The following is a 16,129-nucleotide window of genomic DNA, read 5'->3' on the forward strand; positions in this document are numbered from 1 at the left end:
GATTAACTGCTAAAATTTAATATTATTTGAAAAATATACATTAATTAATATTTATGAAAAATATATATTTTTATATTATTTCAAATCAATTTATTTACAACCAAACTAAAACTATAATTACCAAACATAACCTACGTCCAGCAGATTTATGTTTTTACTTTCCAAAGAAAAAAGGCTGATTACCAAAGACAGCTTCACTCTAACTGATTTATGTTTTTATTTAATTTCCAGAGTAAGGATTACGACGTGAGTACAGAAACCATTTTGATCTATATGACACGTGTTCAAATCAGAGTGGCTTAAGAACATTGAGTTGACTGAGAGGAACCACACGGGAAGAAACGCTTTACATATTAGATTTAGGCGCGATTTAGTCGAGGTGGAAAAAGGAGTTGAGGTGGGCAGGCCAAGCTAAACCAATGGATTCTGTTTTTCTTTTCATATCCAAAACAAACATTTACAAAACCAAAATAAATAAATAAAAGCTTTCGTATGGAAATGTTCTTATTCGGCTTCTAACTTATACAACAAACAGAACCTCTGCTTCTTCTTCTTCTTCTCCTTCTCCTTCTCCTTCTCTCTTTTTGTATCTTTTATACAGTGAACAAAAAGAGAAGTGATCTCGTACCTTTTCTCTTTAATACAATGAAGAAAAGGAGGAGAGATCATGTTACCAGTCACAGTATCACCGCTGTTCTTCGTCGTTTTTTCCTCATTATGCGGCGGCGTCACCATTTGTTTCATCTCCTCACCGTCTTTTTATGTTGTCTACTCTTCCTTTTTCTTGCTTTCTCTCTTTTATCTTTTCCTCCTCCTATTAATGACCACCTCTCTTCAATGGTAATTAATATTCTTTGCTTCTGATTGTTATGGGATTTGATTATACTTCCGCTTTTTTTTTTTTCGTTAATCAAATGATCAATTTTTTATTTTTATTTTGGAGTATAATCTTTTTCGTTTGGTTTTGTGAGATTAGTCTCGAAATGAAGTGACTGTAAACTCGACTTCGCCGGCGTTTCGTGTTCCGGTACTGATATATTCTAGTTTGATACGTTTGTTTATTTTATGGTTTGGAGCGACTTTAAGATTTTGATTTTTGTTTTACACTTCACACTATAAGGTTCGGATGATTCATGTTTGCTATTTCCAGGAAAGTGGAGAGAGCTCGGGGCCGGGGCGTGAATTATGGAGCTCAAGATTATCCAATTTTTACTATGGTTGCAGTAACGCCAGTGACAGCTTTGCAAGTAAACAATCGAAATCTAATCTTATTTTTTTAAAAAAATTAAATTTTGGTTGAAAAATGAATGATGTTTTGGCCTATCAATAGATAAGAAGTTTTGAATTTTAGTTATTTTTATTTTCCGCCCAAAAAAGGGAAAAGACAGATAAAAGAATGCACATTTTCCTTTATCGTTGAAATTTTATTTGTCTTTCTTAAATTTTATTTACGAAAAAACATGTTAAAATAAAAAGTAAAAATAAAAAGAGAAAAATAGCTATTACCTGTAAAGTTTGTCCACTATAAGTGTCTTACAGTAATGCTCCTTGTGATGAAATGAGTTTTGAGATCTGAAAGCTCAAATCAATTAGCAGCAAGCTATTATCTTGCACAGTTTGTCTAATTTTCGGAGTCCTAAAGTTATTCTTCTTGTGATAAAAATGGATTTCGAAATTTATGAGCTCAAATAAGTTCTTTTTTGATATAGGATTATGGAGATTTTTTTTTTTTTTTTTTTTTACCTCGAAGGTTACTGGTAAAGTGGTAGTAAACTTGAAGAATATATGGGGTTTTAGTTAATTAAATATTTTTCTTTCTTTATTCAAATTCTTGTTTAACTCCTGTTTGTAGAAGAAAGAGTTAGCAAACTTGCTTTTGTGATTGTCGTCCAAGGACATAGGCAGTTTGATTTAATGGAGCTATATTATTGTATCTTATAGCCGCTGATGTGAAAACGCATCACAGTCGATTCTTGTTGATTGCTACAAGCGGAGGCTTAAATCAACAGAGAACAGGGGTGAGTCTCTTAACTCTAATAATCTTGAGCCAAGTCAAGTGTCAATTGTTGATTTTCAAGAACTGGAGTGTTATTGCAACTGTCAAATAAAGTAGACATTATAACAGTTAACAGTTCTGTTTCAAGATCAAGTCAACATTTAAGATTAATATTTTTTGGTTCCATAATTTCTTATGTAAATTAGCCGAAGGCATTTATGAAACCCAATGTTTGTCTTGTGATTGTTATATGGATGGGATTATACTTGCACCTTTTCTGCTGTAATTTGTCACTCTATTATTGATTTTATTATATCTGGAAAATCAACAGTGTTGATGTCTTTCTGCTCTTTATATTGGGGTGGCAGCAGGATTTTTCTGTTCATCCCCCGTGTGCGTTTTCTTGTTAAATATATTGGGATTTATACTGGTGAGAAACCCTGTTCATGCTATCTGCATGTGAAAATATATTTAGGGGGCATTAGATCTAGTGAAGTTTTAGATGTTTGTAAGCAACCATGATGGATTTTCGAATGTATAATTCACTGCAAATGTTGCCATTATACTGGTTATATTGCTAAATTGGTTTCATGTAGTGATTGATTTACACTTCTCATGGCTGCAGATAACAGATGCTGTTGTTGCAGCTTATATTTTAAATGCAACTCTAGTTGTTCCAAAACTGGATCATAAATCATTCTGGAAGGATTCTAGGTTTGCTGTTGTACTCATTGGCGAATTACAGTTTCAAAGTCTATCTGCTAGACTGTTTTCCAGTGTATTAATATGTGATTTGGTGCTTGGTGCAGTGATTTTTCCGAAATCTTTGATGTTGACTGGTTCATTTCGTTCCTCTCAAAGGATGTAAAAATCACCAAAAATCTCCCAATGAAGGGAGGGAAAGCTGTGATTCCTTATTCCATGCGTGTCCCAAGGAAGTGCTCTCCAAAATGCTATCAAAGTCGTGTTTTACCTGTTTTTAGTAAGAAGCATGTAGGTTCTCAATTTCTAACTAAACTATCAAATGCCAATTTCACCAAAATAGTTTTTCAGTTGTGGTTTACCCAATTTCTAGGGTTTAATTTGGTAGAATTCAATTATGTTCTGAATCCATGAAAAGAACTTGATTTCACATACTTCCTTAGTTTCTTTCACTAGATAATGGACAGGATTATACAAATATGCTATAGAACCTGCATTAGCAGTAAATGCTAGTGTAAATGATGTACAAAGCTAACAACAAAAAGCCTAACATTCAAGTGAAGTTGTGGAGCTGTGAGTTATTGGTGTAGGTCAAATTGCAATAATGCATCATGAAGAATGATAAACTCTAGTTCCATCTGATTTCCTAGTTGAATTTTAGTTGGATGCTGAAGCAGGCATTTCTTCAAAGTAACTTACCTAGGATCAAGTTAGTTCCTTCATTTCGAGATGGAGTGTGATAAATTTAAGAAAGTGGGGAATCAGGATGAGATGAGGCATGCATATGTTTACCAAAGCCGAAAAGTAAAGAAGTTGCAATTAGACAATAAGGGATGAAAACCCTGAATTTTATTATGCACAGTTAAGTGTTTCAGTAATTCTATTGGATATTCATTTATACTCTTGCTTTCTCTTGAAATTTTTTTTTCTTGGTCACTTCAACGTATGCAGCATTTTTAGAGATCTTGAAACTATGTTTATGTCAAATGACAATGAATTACTGAGCTTTAATGCTATTTTGGATCCATTATTGTGCATGTTGTTAAAGAACTAAAAGTTTGTTCACAAATTATTTGTTTTGTAGGTTGTTCAGCTTGGGAAATTTGATTACAGGCTCTCAAATAGGCTGGACATGGATTTACAGAAGCTGAGATGCAGAGTCAACTACCATGCTTTAAAATTTACCAATTCAATTCTTGAAATGGGTAAAAGGTTGGTTGAAAGAATGAGAATGAAAAGCAAGCACTTCATTGCATTGCACTTGAGGTAAGGTCCTTTTCATTCTTGATTCTTATATTTGTAGTAATTTTAAATACTTTAAACATTCTTGTTATATAGGCTTCAATTAATCTTTTGTTATATTGCCATGTAAGCATAGATGGAGCTCTTGTTTTTCTTTAAGACTATGGATGAGCTCATTAATTCAGAAAGTCTCTCAATTGAGATTTTGGTAGTCAATAGCCCTGAAGAAATATGATGAGTTTAAGATTTTGATAGTAGGAGAGAAGCTCATTAATGTAGTTTAACAAATTATGTTGTAGGTTTGAAGCTGATATGCTTGCTTTCTCTGGATGTTATTATGGTGGTGGAGAAAAAGAAAGGATCGAGCTTAGTGAAATTCGGAAGAGGTGGAGAAGTTTGCATGTGAGGCTCTCAGACCTTTGTGCATCCTTAACAGTTTATGAGACATGTCAGAAATTCTTATGTATTATTAATTTTTTTGCCAAATGCAGCAAAAGAACCCCGATAAAGAGCGAAAACAAGGAAGATGTCCACTAACCCCGGAGGAAGTTGGTCTTATGCTGCGAGGATTGGGTTTTGGAAGCGATATTCATATATATGTGGCATCAGGTGAAGTATATGGAGGTGAAGAGACATTAGCACCACTGAAGGCTCTGTTTCCCAACTTACACTCAAAAGAGACTTTAGCCAGCAAGAAAGAACTGGCACCTTTTTCTGCATTTTCTTCTCGCATGGCTGCACTAGACTTCATTGTTTGTGATGAAAGTGATGTTTTTGTTTCCAACAACAATGGCAACATGGCCAGAATTTTAGCTGGACGGAGGTATGCTACTCATTTCTTTCACATTAGATTGCTATATGAAAAACCATTTGTTAATGTATTTAAGCCAAAAAAAACTTTGTATGATCCTGCAGAAGTATCTAGAAGACTTCAAGAAATAATTTTTCTTTTGAATTTTTCTTTTTCCGCATTCGGTGTTTTATTTTTGGCTTTCATCATCAAGTTGTTTAAGCATCTACTTTCTTATGGAACACAAATAACAATACCTTCTTTTTTTCCATTGCAGGAGATATTTTGGGCACAAACCAACAATTAGACCAAATGCTAAAAAACTTTATAAGTTGTTCTTGAACCGACATAACATGACATGGGAAGAATTTGCCTCAAGGGTTCACACTTATCAAATTGGATTCATGGGGGAGCCAAATGAGGTGAAACCTGGGCGCGGTGCGTTTCACGAAAACCCATCATCCTGCATATGCGAGAACTCCCAAGCAAGGGCTGAGGGAGCCTCATATCCTCAGAGTCAAATGCATGAGAGACAAGGTGAGACTAGTAAGAGGAATGAGACTGGTGATGTAACTGATGAGCACTACTTAACAGAGGATGAACATGACCAGGATTGGTTTGATTCGGAGTATGAAGAAAACGGAATTGCTGCTGAAGGGAAAGGAGATTTGTATAAACCTGCATTAACTAAAACCGATCAACCAGAATTAGAGTTATTGTTCTCCGACTGAGTAAAGAGACTGCGTTTTTTATATTGACAAGAGTTAATATTCTTAGCCTAACCAATTTTCATCAGATTCTTTAGTTCTTCAATTTGGTCCTTCCATATTTTCTTCGACAGTCAGCATTTTATCTTCTGTAACAGGCGGCGAAATTAAAAGAAGCACTTTGTATATAGATGACTTGGTAAATAAGCAGTTTCAATTTCCACAATTTGTAAATATATTATGATTAGCTGCTGCGTTGAGTTAAGAGTTTCTGTTGTATAAAGGCCATTGAAATTTGTGGTTAGAAGAATTTTCTTGTTTCTTCTTGGACTCTTAGTTGGTGATTTTTACCATTATTAGGCAAGATGGGGTATAGAACGTCATTGACGATAAGGAACTTGTATTATTGATTTAGTATTTGGAAAGCTAAAGTAATAATAATAATAATAATAATAATAATAATAAGCATTTGTTTTCTTGTATAGAATTATGAATGTAACAAAATTATGAAATTTTCTTGTACTATGACATGCATACTAACAAAGAAAAGTGCATGACTATACTTGGGAAATTACTTTCAGATGTAATATAAAAAGTTAATAAAAGTATTTATATTCCAATTTATATAATGTTATTTTAGTTTCTACCAGAAATTCAAAAATTGTAACCATTTTCCTGAAATTATCTATATTGAAATGCCTGCAATTTCTGTTACAGGCATTTTTTTTTTTTTTTTTTTTTTGCCAAAAACAAAATAAGTTTTGAGGTCATGAGTGCACAACTTCCAAGTGTAGACGGTGGGGGTGCTTTCGAGAGACATTTGGTAGCAGATTCTTTAGTCAGGTAGATTCTTTAGCAGTTGATACTGCTGGTGCGGTCGGTCGCTTCTGTCTAATTGTGTATAGTGCAGTTTTGTCTCTCTACTTTACACATCGGTATCGCCGATTCACTGGACAGGGTTAGTTTTGTCCTTAATCGGCCCATCTAGTTCGATTTCGCTCCATCTATTTCTATAGTGAGGCTTGTCTCGTGTTCATCTCTGCTCCGAATCGAACCTCGGGCCATGCCTATTTACACAAACAATAATATTGTCAAAAATATATATATATACAAAAAATTCGTGAATTATTACTTAATCTTTTTATTATAACTAATTTTTTCGAATCTGCGTTCCATATCGTTGATTTTTATTCATTCTAAATAAATATAATTTAATTATATATATAGTTTTCTTTAAGTTCATATATATAATTTTTTATTTATTTTTTATTTTAAATTATAATATTATAAATTTATATTATAAAAAATCTAATTGCATTCAAAAAATAAAAATATATTTTATAAAATAATAAAAAATAAATTTTTCTCAAAGTGAGGATTAGCTTCACTTGGCTGATTACGTTTTCAATTTATATTATAAACTAGTCGAAAAACCGCACTTTGCGCGCGAGTATTTAAATGTTATTCTATTAATTGTTGTAATTAATTATATTATTATTTTTTAGTAAATTATTATGATTTATAAAATTGTTAGGAAGAACAATTAAAACCCTACTAAATATAATCCAACAATGGTAAATATTAAAATGATTTGTAATAAAGAAAAGTATGTCATTGTTTGCAATAGTATAACATTATAAACCTACACATTTTAATGAAGTTTCTTTAAATATAATGCTCTCTCCGTTTCATTTTGTTTGCTTGTTGTTGCTTTTTTGGATATCCCAAAATATTTGTAAAGTTTCTGAATTTGTATATTTAAGCAATTATTTTCCATAGTAACCTTTATGATTGTTCCTTAAATGAATGACTTTTTATTAATATTTTAGTGAGTTAAAGGTAAAAAAACACAAAATAATTTTTGTTGATTAAATTTTTAATATGCGTATTTTGTCAAACCATGCAAACAAAATAAGATGAAAGGAATATTAAGTCCCTCCAATTGTAATCTCATAAAAGGTGCATACTTATAACTATTTATCTTTGATACTTATAACTATTTATCTTTGATACCGTAAATCCAAAAGATCTTGGCTGTGAAATAAAAAATAAAATTTCAAACTAAATGAAATTTCACGTGATAAAACAATTTGAATTTTTTAGAAGCACATAAATATATATATTATTACTAATTATGCTCCAAATGAGTGATTATTGCTTTATAATTATTATAATTGAATTACTTTGAAAAATTTTTAATTTGTAATTTTTTATTATTATTAGTATTATTATATTTATATCTATCTATATCTATATAAATATATAAAAACTCAACTAAATTTACTTATGTGATATGATATTGTGAAATTTAATTAGTGATGTGGAATTTTATTATTTTAAAATTTTTATTTAATTATCTAATTTGAAGAAATCAAATTATTGAAATTATAAAACTTTTCATTTTCTTTATTCAATAATTAATAACCATATAATAAATTTATTTTATCAATAAAAACTCTTTATTTTCTTTCTTTTGCAATAATTAATAATCGAAATAATAGATTTTTTATAATAATACTAGAATACTAATTAATTTTTAATAATTAATAACCATGCAATGAATTGATCTGACATTTTATTATTTTATAATTTAATTATCATCTAATTTTTTTAAATATTAATTTTTTTGAGTACTTTATATATAATTGTACATGATCTCCTAAATTTATCATACAAATTATTATTTTCTTTTTTGTGTTAAACATATTTTTAGATAGGGATAAAAATTAATATATTGAGCAAAAGATGTCTATGAGTAATGATTTCCGTAAGTTTCTTTCTTTTTCCATTCATATAATTTTATAGTTTAAGTAATTGTTTTAATTTGTAAAAATAATATTTGTGTTTATTTTTTTTAGTTTAGCTAAGAAGGCGAGTTTGTTGTTTTAATTTATTAGTGTGTAGAATTCTTTTATCATTTTTAAATCTATAGAAAAAGTTGGATTAGTAGTTTTTGTTATCGTAATCGAAGAATATTAAAAGGGTGAATGAAAAAATTATTTTTTCATCATATTAATTTATTTATATTTTTCAATCAAATTTAATTGGTACAGTTATTTATAAGTATTGACAGGCGATCGACTAGTAAATATATAAAAACAGAACTTTCAAAGCTGGCATGGCACAAAACTAGAGCTTTGAAGTGCTTTTTTTTTTTCTTTTTGCATTTTTAATTTATTAGTTTATTATATAAGTATTAATTATAAATAGAGTAGGTAAGAATAATGTAACATAAAAATTGGCTATAAACATAAATAATTCCTCAATTTCCTTTTTCTCTTTCCCCCAATGGGAAAGGAAGCCACCGGAAACTAATAACAATATGGTAGAGGAAAATAATAGAAGAACAAATAATTAGCAAGTATTCTTTTTAATTTATTACGGAAAGTGCTAGATCTATGGTTACAAATAAATATTAACTTTTTTGTCTAAATTCAAGATAAAAACATAATGAAATTTAGACACTTTATTTCTCTCTGTTTTTTTTTTTTATTATTGATTACTTAGGTGAGTATTTGAGAATAATAGGAACAACAATAAAAATACTACAATTCGCTCATTACGCAAGCATATGACTAGATATTATTAATAACTAATTCTTATATTTAATCGTAAATTGATGACCATTTGAAATTTTAAAAGTTAATGAATTATTTTTTTTAATCTAGATATAACATGATAGGAATGATTTTAAAAGTTAAGGTATTTTTCTCATTATAATTTAAATGGGTTGTGTATCTAAATTTGAAATAGATATTTTGAATTTGAGTTTTAATTATAAAAATTAAGCAGATGGCAAACTTGACAACTTAAATTGATTATTAATGTATTTACTAAACTTTTATATAATTTACTTATAAATTAATAAATTCTAAGTTAAAAAAAATACTATTGAAAACAAGACTTAGATTTTCTATTTCCTTTAAACAAATATTTTTTTCATACGTCTCTCTTTTTCTCTTCATTCATGGATTACTTTTTACCTTGTTACCAATATAACATGGGCAGTAGGAAAATTTTGGATTTCAGCGTAGAAACAAACAAATAAAAACTGTTTGGAATTGAATGTCCCTCACGTTCCTAGCCCTGAAGAAAAGTCATGCCCTACCTAAACGTACCACCTATCAATTTTTCTTAAAAGATTAAAGAATCTTTGAATTCTTAATTATTGGACTCCATATAATTAGAAACAGAAAAAAAAAAAAAAAGTCACATAATTAATGACTAGATGTATAGACGTGTCTATCACTCCATTGTATCTATGAGAATATTTATGCAATATTCAGTCACCGGTTCTTATATAACTTTTAATATTTTGAATAAATCAAAATATTATTTTTATTAAGAAAATTATAATCGTGTCCTTATATTTTGTCAAAATTAATTATTCTATTTTTATATTTTTTAAAATACACTATTATACCCTTATGTTTTTAGTCCGTTATATATTGTTCCTCTTCCGTCTATCTCATGTACTTTCGGACATTAAATTGCTATAAAAATGACTTAAACGACTCTAACTAAAAGACAAAATCAATTTTGTTATAAAATCATTTTTTATCTTGCTGAAATATCGCTGGTACTGCTGGTCCCAGTAGCTGAAACACTGGGTTATATCAAAATCTTTCAATTTAACCACCAAAATGATTAGAATCTTATGGGAAACTCTTTTACATCTATTTTTTTTTTTATCATCAATTAAAATTGATATCAAGAAATTCTTAAACCCCAAAACTTTATGACAAAGAAAAATTTGTTCATATTTTCTCTCTAAATTGAAAATTATAATCTTATTATTATTTCAACAATAACAATAAGGAAGAATAATGATTTCTATTACTATATTAATCTCTTCTTGTTATTATTCTTGTTCTTATTTTAGGGAGATAAATTAGAGAGAGAAATTATATAATTGCTATTATTTTTTATTTTTGCTCATTGATTCATGTACAATAGCTTTATGCGGTAAAAAGCTACAGCAAATTGTTCTAACACAAGCAATTCTAACACAAGCAATTCAGCTCTTAAATACTCTTGGAATGACCAAAGTAGAATTTATCAAGCTTACATTGTTTCCAAATCTAAACTCCTTTAAATATTTTGTCGCTTTTATTTCTACCTTTCTAAGCTTTGACTCATCTCAAATTTCTGCAAAAAATAATGTTTTCTGAAATAGAAATCCATTCAGAGATTCTCAGATCTAGGTGGTAGTGATTATGGAGGGGGAGAAAGTGTTATAAAGAAGCTGTAAGCTATGGGGAGAAAGTTTTGAAAATGTTTGCTAGAAGAGAAAGAAAGGAAGAAGAAGAGGGTCTTTTGGTGAAAAAAAAAAAAAAAATCTCTCTTTAGACCTTTAGGTTTTCTTTGACTTTTGTTTGAAAGTGTACAAAATGGACGGAAGGAGTACTGGATGTAATGGACCTAAAACATGAGGCTATAGTAGTGTATTTTAAAAAATACAAGATAGAGTAATTAATTTCGATAAAACATAAGGGTATTATTATAATTTTTTCCTTTTTATTATTTATAGTGTAATGTTTATATTTTCTTTTTTTTTTTTGAAAGGAAAATGGCTGAAAATTTTATCGACTATCAAGCATAAGGAAATTACAAATATAACTGGATTGGGAATCTAGCCATTCCACCATGTCTGACACACAGAATGGGCACACCTGGCTAAAGCATGGGCCATGCTATTAGCAAACATTCGAATAAACACAATACCCAAATTAACAGTATCGGTAATAAGAGACCTACAATCTAGAATAACAGAACCAAAAGAGAAATAATCAATATAATTGGGATCAATAATAGCTCGAACACTCAGTTGAGCATCTAACTCTACAATCACATTAGACCACCCTTTCCTTTTGATCTAACTTAAGACCTCACGAATGGCAAGGATCTTTGCAGTTTTGGCATCAAAGTTCCTGTACGTGCAACGTTGCATAGCACAGACAAAACCACCAAGAGCATCATGAACTACACATCCAATCCCAATTCAGGAGTTTAGTAGCAGCGTCAAAATTGATCTTCAAGAAACCTACCAGAGGCTTCGACCACAAAACTGAGTTGGCTGGTGTCTGTTGTTCTACGCATTACCAGCTAATCATTAAGGAAGCTCCGAGCCTGACCGACCACCTGCACCAGACTTCTCCATTTGCTGTTCCACACAATGCCATTCCGCACTTGCCATATTGACCGAAGAACCATGAGCACCAAACTTGCCTGATCCACGTGAACAGTGTTCAAAACATGTGATAGCCAAAAAAGTTAGTTGCATTAGGGAAAAGCCAACCAACTTCTGCTAAGACCCAACAACAAGAAGGAGACAAATAAGTGCATCACAGACTCAATGTTTCTGTGACACAAAAGGCATATATTCACAACTGGAACTCGATGTTGAACAAGAAGATCCATACAGGGACTCGCTGCATTACAAACTCTCTAAATTAGATTCAAACCCTTAAGAGGAAACTTCAAATGCTATAAATGGTGCCACATGGACTGAATATCCAACTCAAGAGCATGTGGGATTTCACAAGTTAAGAAACAGTAGGCACTCTTAACTGTGTACTTCCCCTTATGATCGAGACTCCATATCCATTTATCTTCACTCATATTACGACTCAAAGGAATGGACCTGATAGCCATAATGTCGGCCTCCAAGAAAGTTGCATTTAATGAGGTTCATATTCCAATCCTGCTGGGTAATTAAATATGATACTAGATAGAGATTGGAGGTTACTGTCCTTAGATAGTAACTCGAAAACCAGGAAGAGAAGGCACCCAAGCATCGTCCTAAATAAGAATACTCGAACCCGACCCAACTTTTTTAACTGCTTCTTGCTTAAGCATAACAGTACTCTTCTATAGACTATGCCAAAGGAAGCTTGGACTGTTACCTAAGGGCGCTTCTATTGAGATTAATGCTCTGATACCACTTGTTGGATATCAGCGCAGTGATAAACTCCAAGATTGATTAATAATTTATAACACAAAAAATAATAACGGGAAAGGCAACCAAAATAATACTAACACAAAACACCAAATATAATTGTATTAATAAGAAGCAAACATTCACAAAGCTTAAGGAAAGGATTACTTACTTGGTTTTTGCTTGGTGCTTGCTTGGTTCTTGCTTGGTTTGTTACAAATGAGAGGAGGGGTGGTATTTATAGGCATTTCCACCTCCTCAATGTACGGCTAAGATTTGTCTACAAAAATGGATGGTTTAGATTACATGGAGAATTCTAGAACTATGTTGACATTATACAAAATATCTTTTGGGTGGAGTAATGTGGAGTATTCTAGAATGTGGGCTTGGACCTCCAACTTTGGGCTTAAGACTTCCCAAGTCTTGGCTTATTATAGCAGCCCATTTTGGTGGTAACTAAATTAATCGGTGATATTTTAATACTCTCCCTCAACGATTAATTTCTCTTTTTTTCATCATTCCCAATTGTTGGCGAAAATCTTCATATTTATTTGTGTTTAAACTCTTTGTAAAGATATCGGCTGGTTGATCCTCCGTCTTGATATATTTCATTTTAATCTCTCCTTGTAGAACCTTCTCTCTGATAAAGTGATAGTGAACCTCCAAGTGTTTTATTCTCGCATGAAACACCGGATTCTCAGCCATTTGTATAGCCGAACAATTATCACAATTTAACGGAATTGGATAGTCGATGGGTTGATGCAGATCATTCATAAGCTGTGACAACCAAACACTTTCCTGAGCTACTGTTGCTGCTGCCCGATACTCAGCTTCTGTTGTGGAAAGTGACACTATAGGTTGTCTCTTACTGCACCAAGAGATTACTCCTAAACCAAGACTAAATGCATAGCCTGTTGTCGAGCGTCGAGTGTCGTGATCTCCTGCATAATCAACATCGCAATATCCTTCCAACTTGATAATTTCACCTCTCTTATAAAAGATCCCATAATCGATTGTACCTTTGACATATCTTAATATTCTTCGAACTGCTTCCAAGTGAGGTTTCTTAGGCTTCTGCATAAATCGGCTAACTACTCCAACTGCAAAGGAAATGTCCGGCCGTGTCATAGTGAGATAGATTAGGCTTCCCACTAGTTGTCTATACATAGTAGCATCTTCGAGATCATTGCCTTCATGAGCACACAACTTGACATTAGCATCCATTCCAAACCTCTTCAGTAGATCTCTTGCATACTTCTGTTGTCCGAGGAACAAACCTTCCTTAGCTTCTTCGATCTCCAATCCAAGAAAATGCTTGAGCTTTCCTAGCTCTTTCATTTTGAAACGATTAGCCAAATTCTCTCGGATGAGTTGAATCTCTTCGATGTTGTCGCCAGTGACTATTAAATCATCAACGTATACTAGCACTATAGCTAGTCTTCCTTCCCGATCTTTTACAAATAAACTGGAGTCTGCTAGTGCCATAACATATCCATTCTTGATAAGGAATTCTGCAATCTTGCCATACCAGGCCCTCGATGCTTGTTTTAGACCATAAAGAGCTTTCCTTAGCTTGCACACATAGTTAGGATTTTCACGACTTCTGAACCCTGGTGGTTGCTCCATGTAGATTTCACGATCAACTTCACCATGTAAGAATGCATTCTTCACATCCATCTGCCTCAAAGGCCATGACTTACTAGCTGCTAAAGCTAGTAATACTCGCACAGTCGTGATCTTGGCAACTGGACTAAATGTCTCATCATAGTCCAAGCCATATTGCTGAGAAAATCCACGAGCAACCAGTCTTGCTTTGTATCGCTCAATTGATCCATCTGGGCGAGTTTTGATTTTGTAGACCCATTTGCAAGAGATGGGTTTCACATCTCTTGGTTTTGGCACTAATTCCCATGTTTGATTTTCCTCCAAAGCAACAATTTCTTCTTCCATCGCAGTAGTCCACTCCATCTTCTTTGATGCTTCTTCATAAGTTGTTGGCTCCTTTATCTCTGCTATAGCAGCATTTGCATATTTTGGATTAGGTCTTCTTTCTCGACTTGATCGTCGAAGTAGAGGATAATCTGGATCTTTTTCTTCTTAACTTGGTTGTTGTTGTTCGTATGCACCTATCTTCCATGGGCTCTTCGATTTCTCTTGAACTCTGGATGGCTCTCCTTGACCTTTCTCTGGATGAACTCTCCCTCTCCTATCTTCTTTTCAACTTTTTCTTAAATTTCTTTTGAGTCTGGTAGCAGAGTTGCTTCAGATGACCACCAAGATGATGTCTCATCAAAGATCACGTTTCGTGAAATATGACACTTGTTAGTTGTAGGATCACAACATCTCCAGCCTTTTCTTTGCTCATCATAACCAACGAATATGCAGCGAAGTGCCTTTTTGTCAAACTTGCTTCGAAGTTCATCCGGAACGAAAACATAACACAGGCATCCAAAAATGCAAAAATGACTTACAGTTGGTTTAATGTTCCACAGTTTCTGAAATGGGGATGTAAACTTCAGTCTTGCTTGAGATAGTCTGTTGGTGACGTACACAACTGTCTTCATGCTCTCTGCCCAAAATCTAGCTGGCACATTCTTCGCATGGAGCAAACTCCTACAAATCTCTACCAGGTGTCGATTCTTTCTCTCAGCAACTTCATTTTGCTGCGGTGTTCTTGGACATGTGAATTGCCTTCGAATGCCTTGCTCTTGGCAATATTTAGTGAATTCGTCAGACGTGTACTCTCCACCATTGTCAGTGCGAAGGCATTTAATTTTATTCCCGACTTCTTTTTCAACTTTCTTCTTGAAAGCTTTGAATTTTTCAAAAGCTTCTGACTTCTCTACCATGAATTCTACCCAAACATATCTCGAGTAGTCATCGATGAAAGTAATCATGTACCTCATATTACTGTTTGAAGGTTGCTTGACCCGTCCAAGAACATCTGAATGTATTAACTCCAATGGCACCTTGGCTCTATGTTTTGACTCTTCAAAGGGAAGTTGGTGAGTTTTTCCATACTGGCATCCAGCACATATAGTGTCTTCTCGGCATTCCAACTGAGGAAGACCTTTAAGCATGGACTTCTTCATCATCACCTTAAGCTTGTGATAATTGACATGTCCCAGACGAGCGTGCCACAAGTCAGCTGTCTCACTCTTTCTTGTTCTTTCAACATAGGCTTCTTGTGCTGACATGACGTAGATTGATTCTACTCGCCGTCCTTCCATGACTGGATCTCCGATTAATTTAAGGTTAGATAAACCTTCACATTATCAGGACCGAACACCACATAATTACCTGCACTTGCTATTTGTGATACATAGAGCAAGTTTTTCTTCATCCTTGGCACATGGTAAGCCATCTGTAACTCCATTTTCTCCTTACTGGAGGGAGAAACAATGGTTGTCTTTCCAATGTGAGGTATTGGCAATCTCGTGTTATTTGCTGTGACTACAACACGACCTCCATCGTAATCGGATACATCCGATAATTTTTCCTTGTTTCCTGTCATGTGATTGGAACTTCCAGAATCAACTATCCAATCATCATCATAGTTGATTTTATCACTTACAATGATGACTCTTGCTCGGGTCCTTTCATTATCATCTCTACTGGCTTCTGTGGTGAACATTCTTCCTCTTGAACAAAGAAATTGTGAATGTCCCATTCCTCTTCACTTTGTTGCTCATTCTGGGTTGATGCTGTGTTTCCTTCTACTCGTTTGCTTCGACATTCTCGGGCGAAATGTCCTC

The 16,129-nt window shown here is 32.9% G+C and overlaps 1 protein-coding gene across 1 annotated transcript; it reads left to right on the forward strand.

Moving 5' to 3' along the window:
- The first annotated feature begins 395 nt into the window (after positions 1–395).
- RHS17 (root hair specific 17) lies at positions 396–5,702 on the forward strand. The gene is made up of 10 exons (XM_012232284.4): positions 396–840; positions 977–1,027; positions 1,151–1,247; positions 1,942–2,018; positions 2,622–2,710; positions 2,806–2,989; positions 3,783–3,964; positions 4,240–4,342; positions 4,432–4,763; positions 5,008–5,702. The coding sequence occupies exons 1-10, from the start codon at positions 646–648 to the stop codon at positions 5,459–5,461; spliced, it is 1,764 nt and encodes a 587-aa protein (XP_012087674.1). The 5' UTR covers positions 396–645; the 3' UTR covers positions 5,462–5,702.
- Positions 5,703–16,129: the final 10,427 nt, after the last annotated feature.

This window comes from Jatropha curcas, chromosome 1 (genome assembly GCF_041381405.1).
Source record: "Jatropha curcas cultivar XTBG-Jc1 chromosome 1, XTBG_Jcur_1.0, whole genome shotgun sequence".
Taxonomy (NCBI): Eukaryota; Viridiplantae; Streptophyta; class Magnoliopsida; order Malpighiales; family Euphorbiaceae; genus Jatropha; species Jatropha curcas.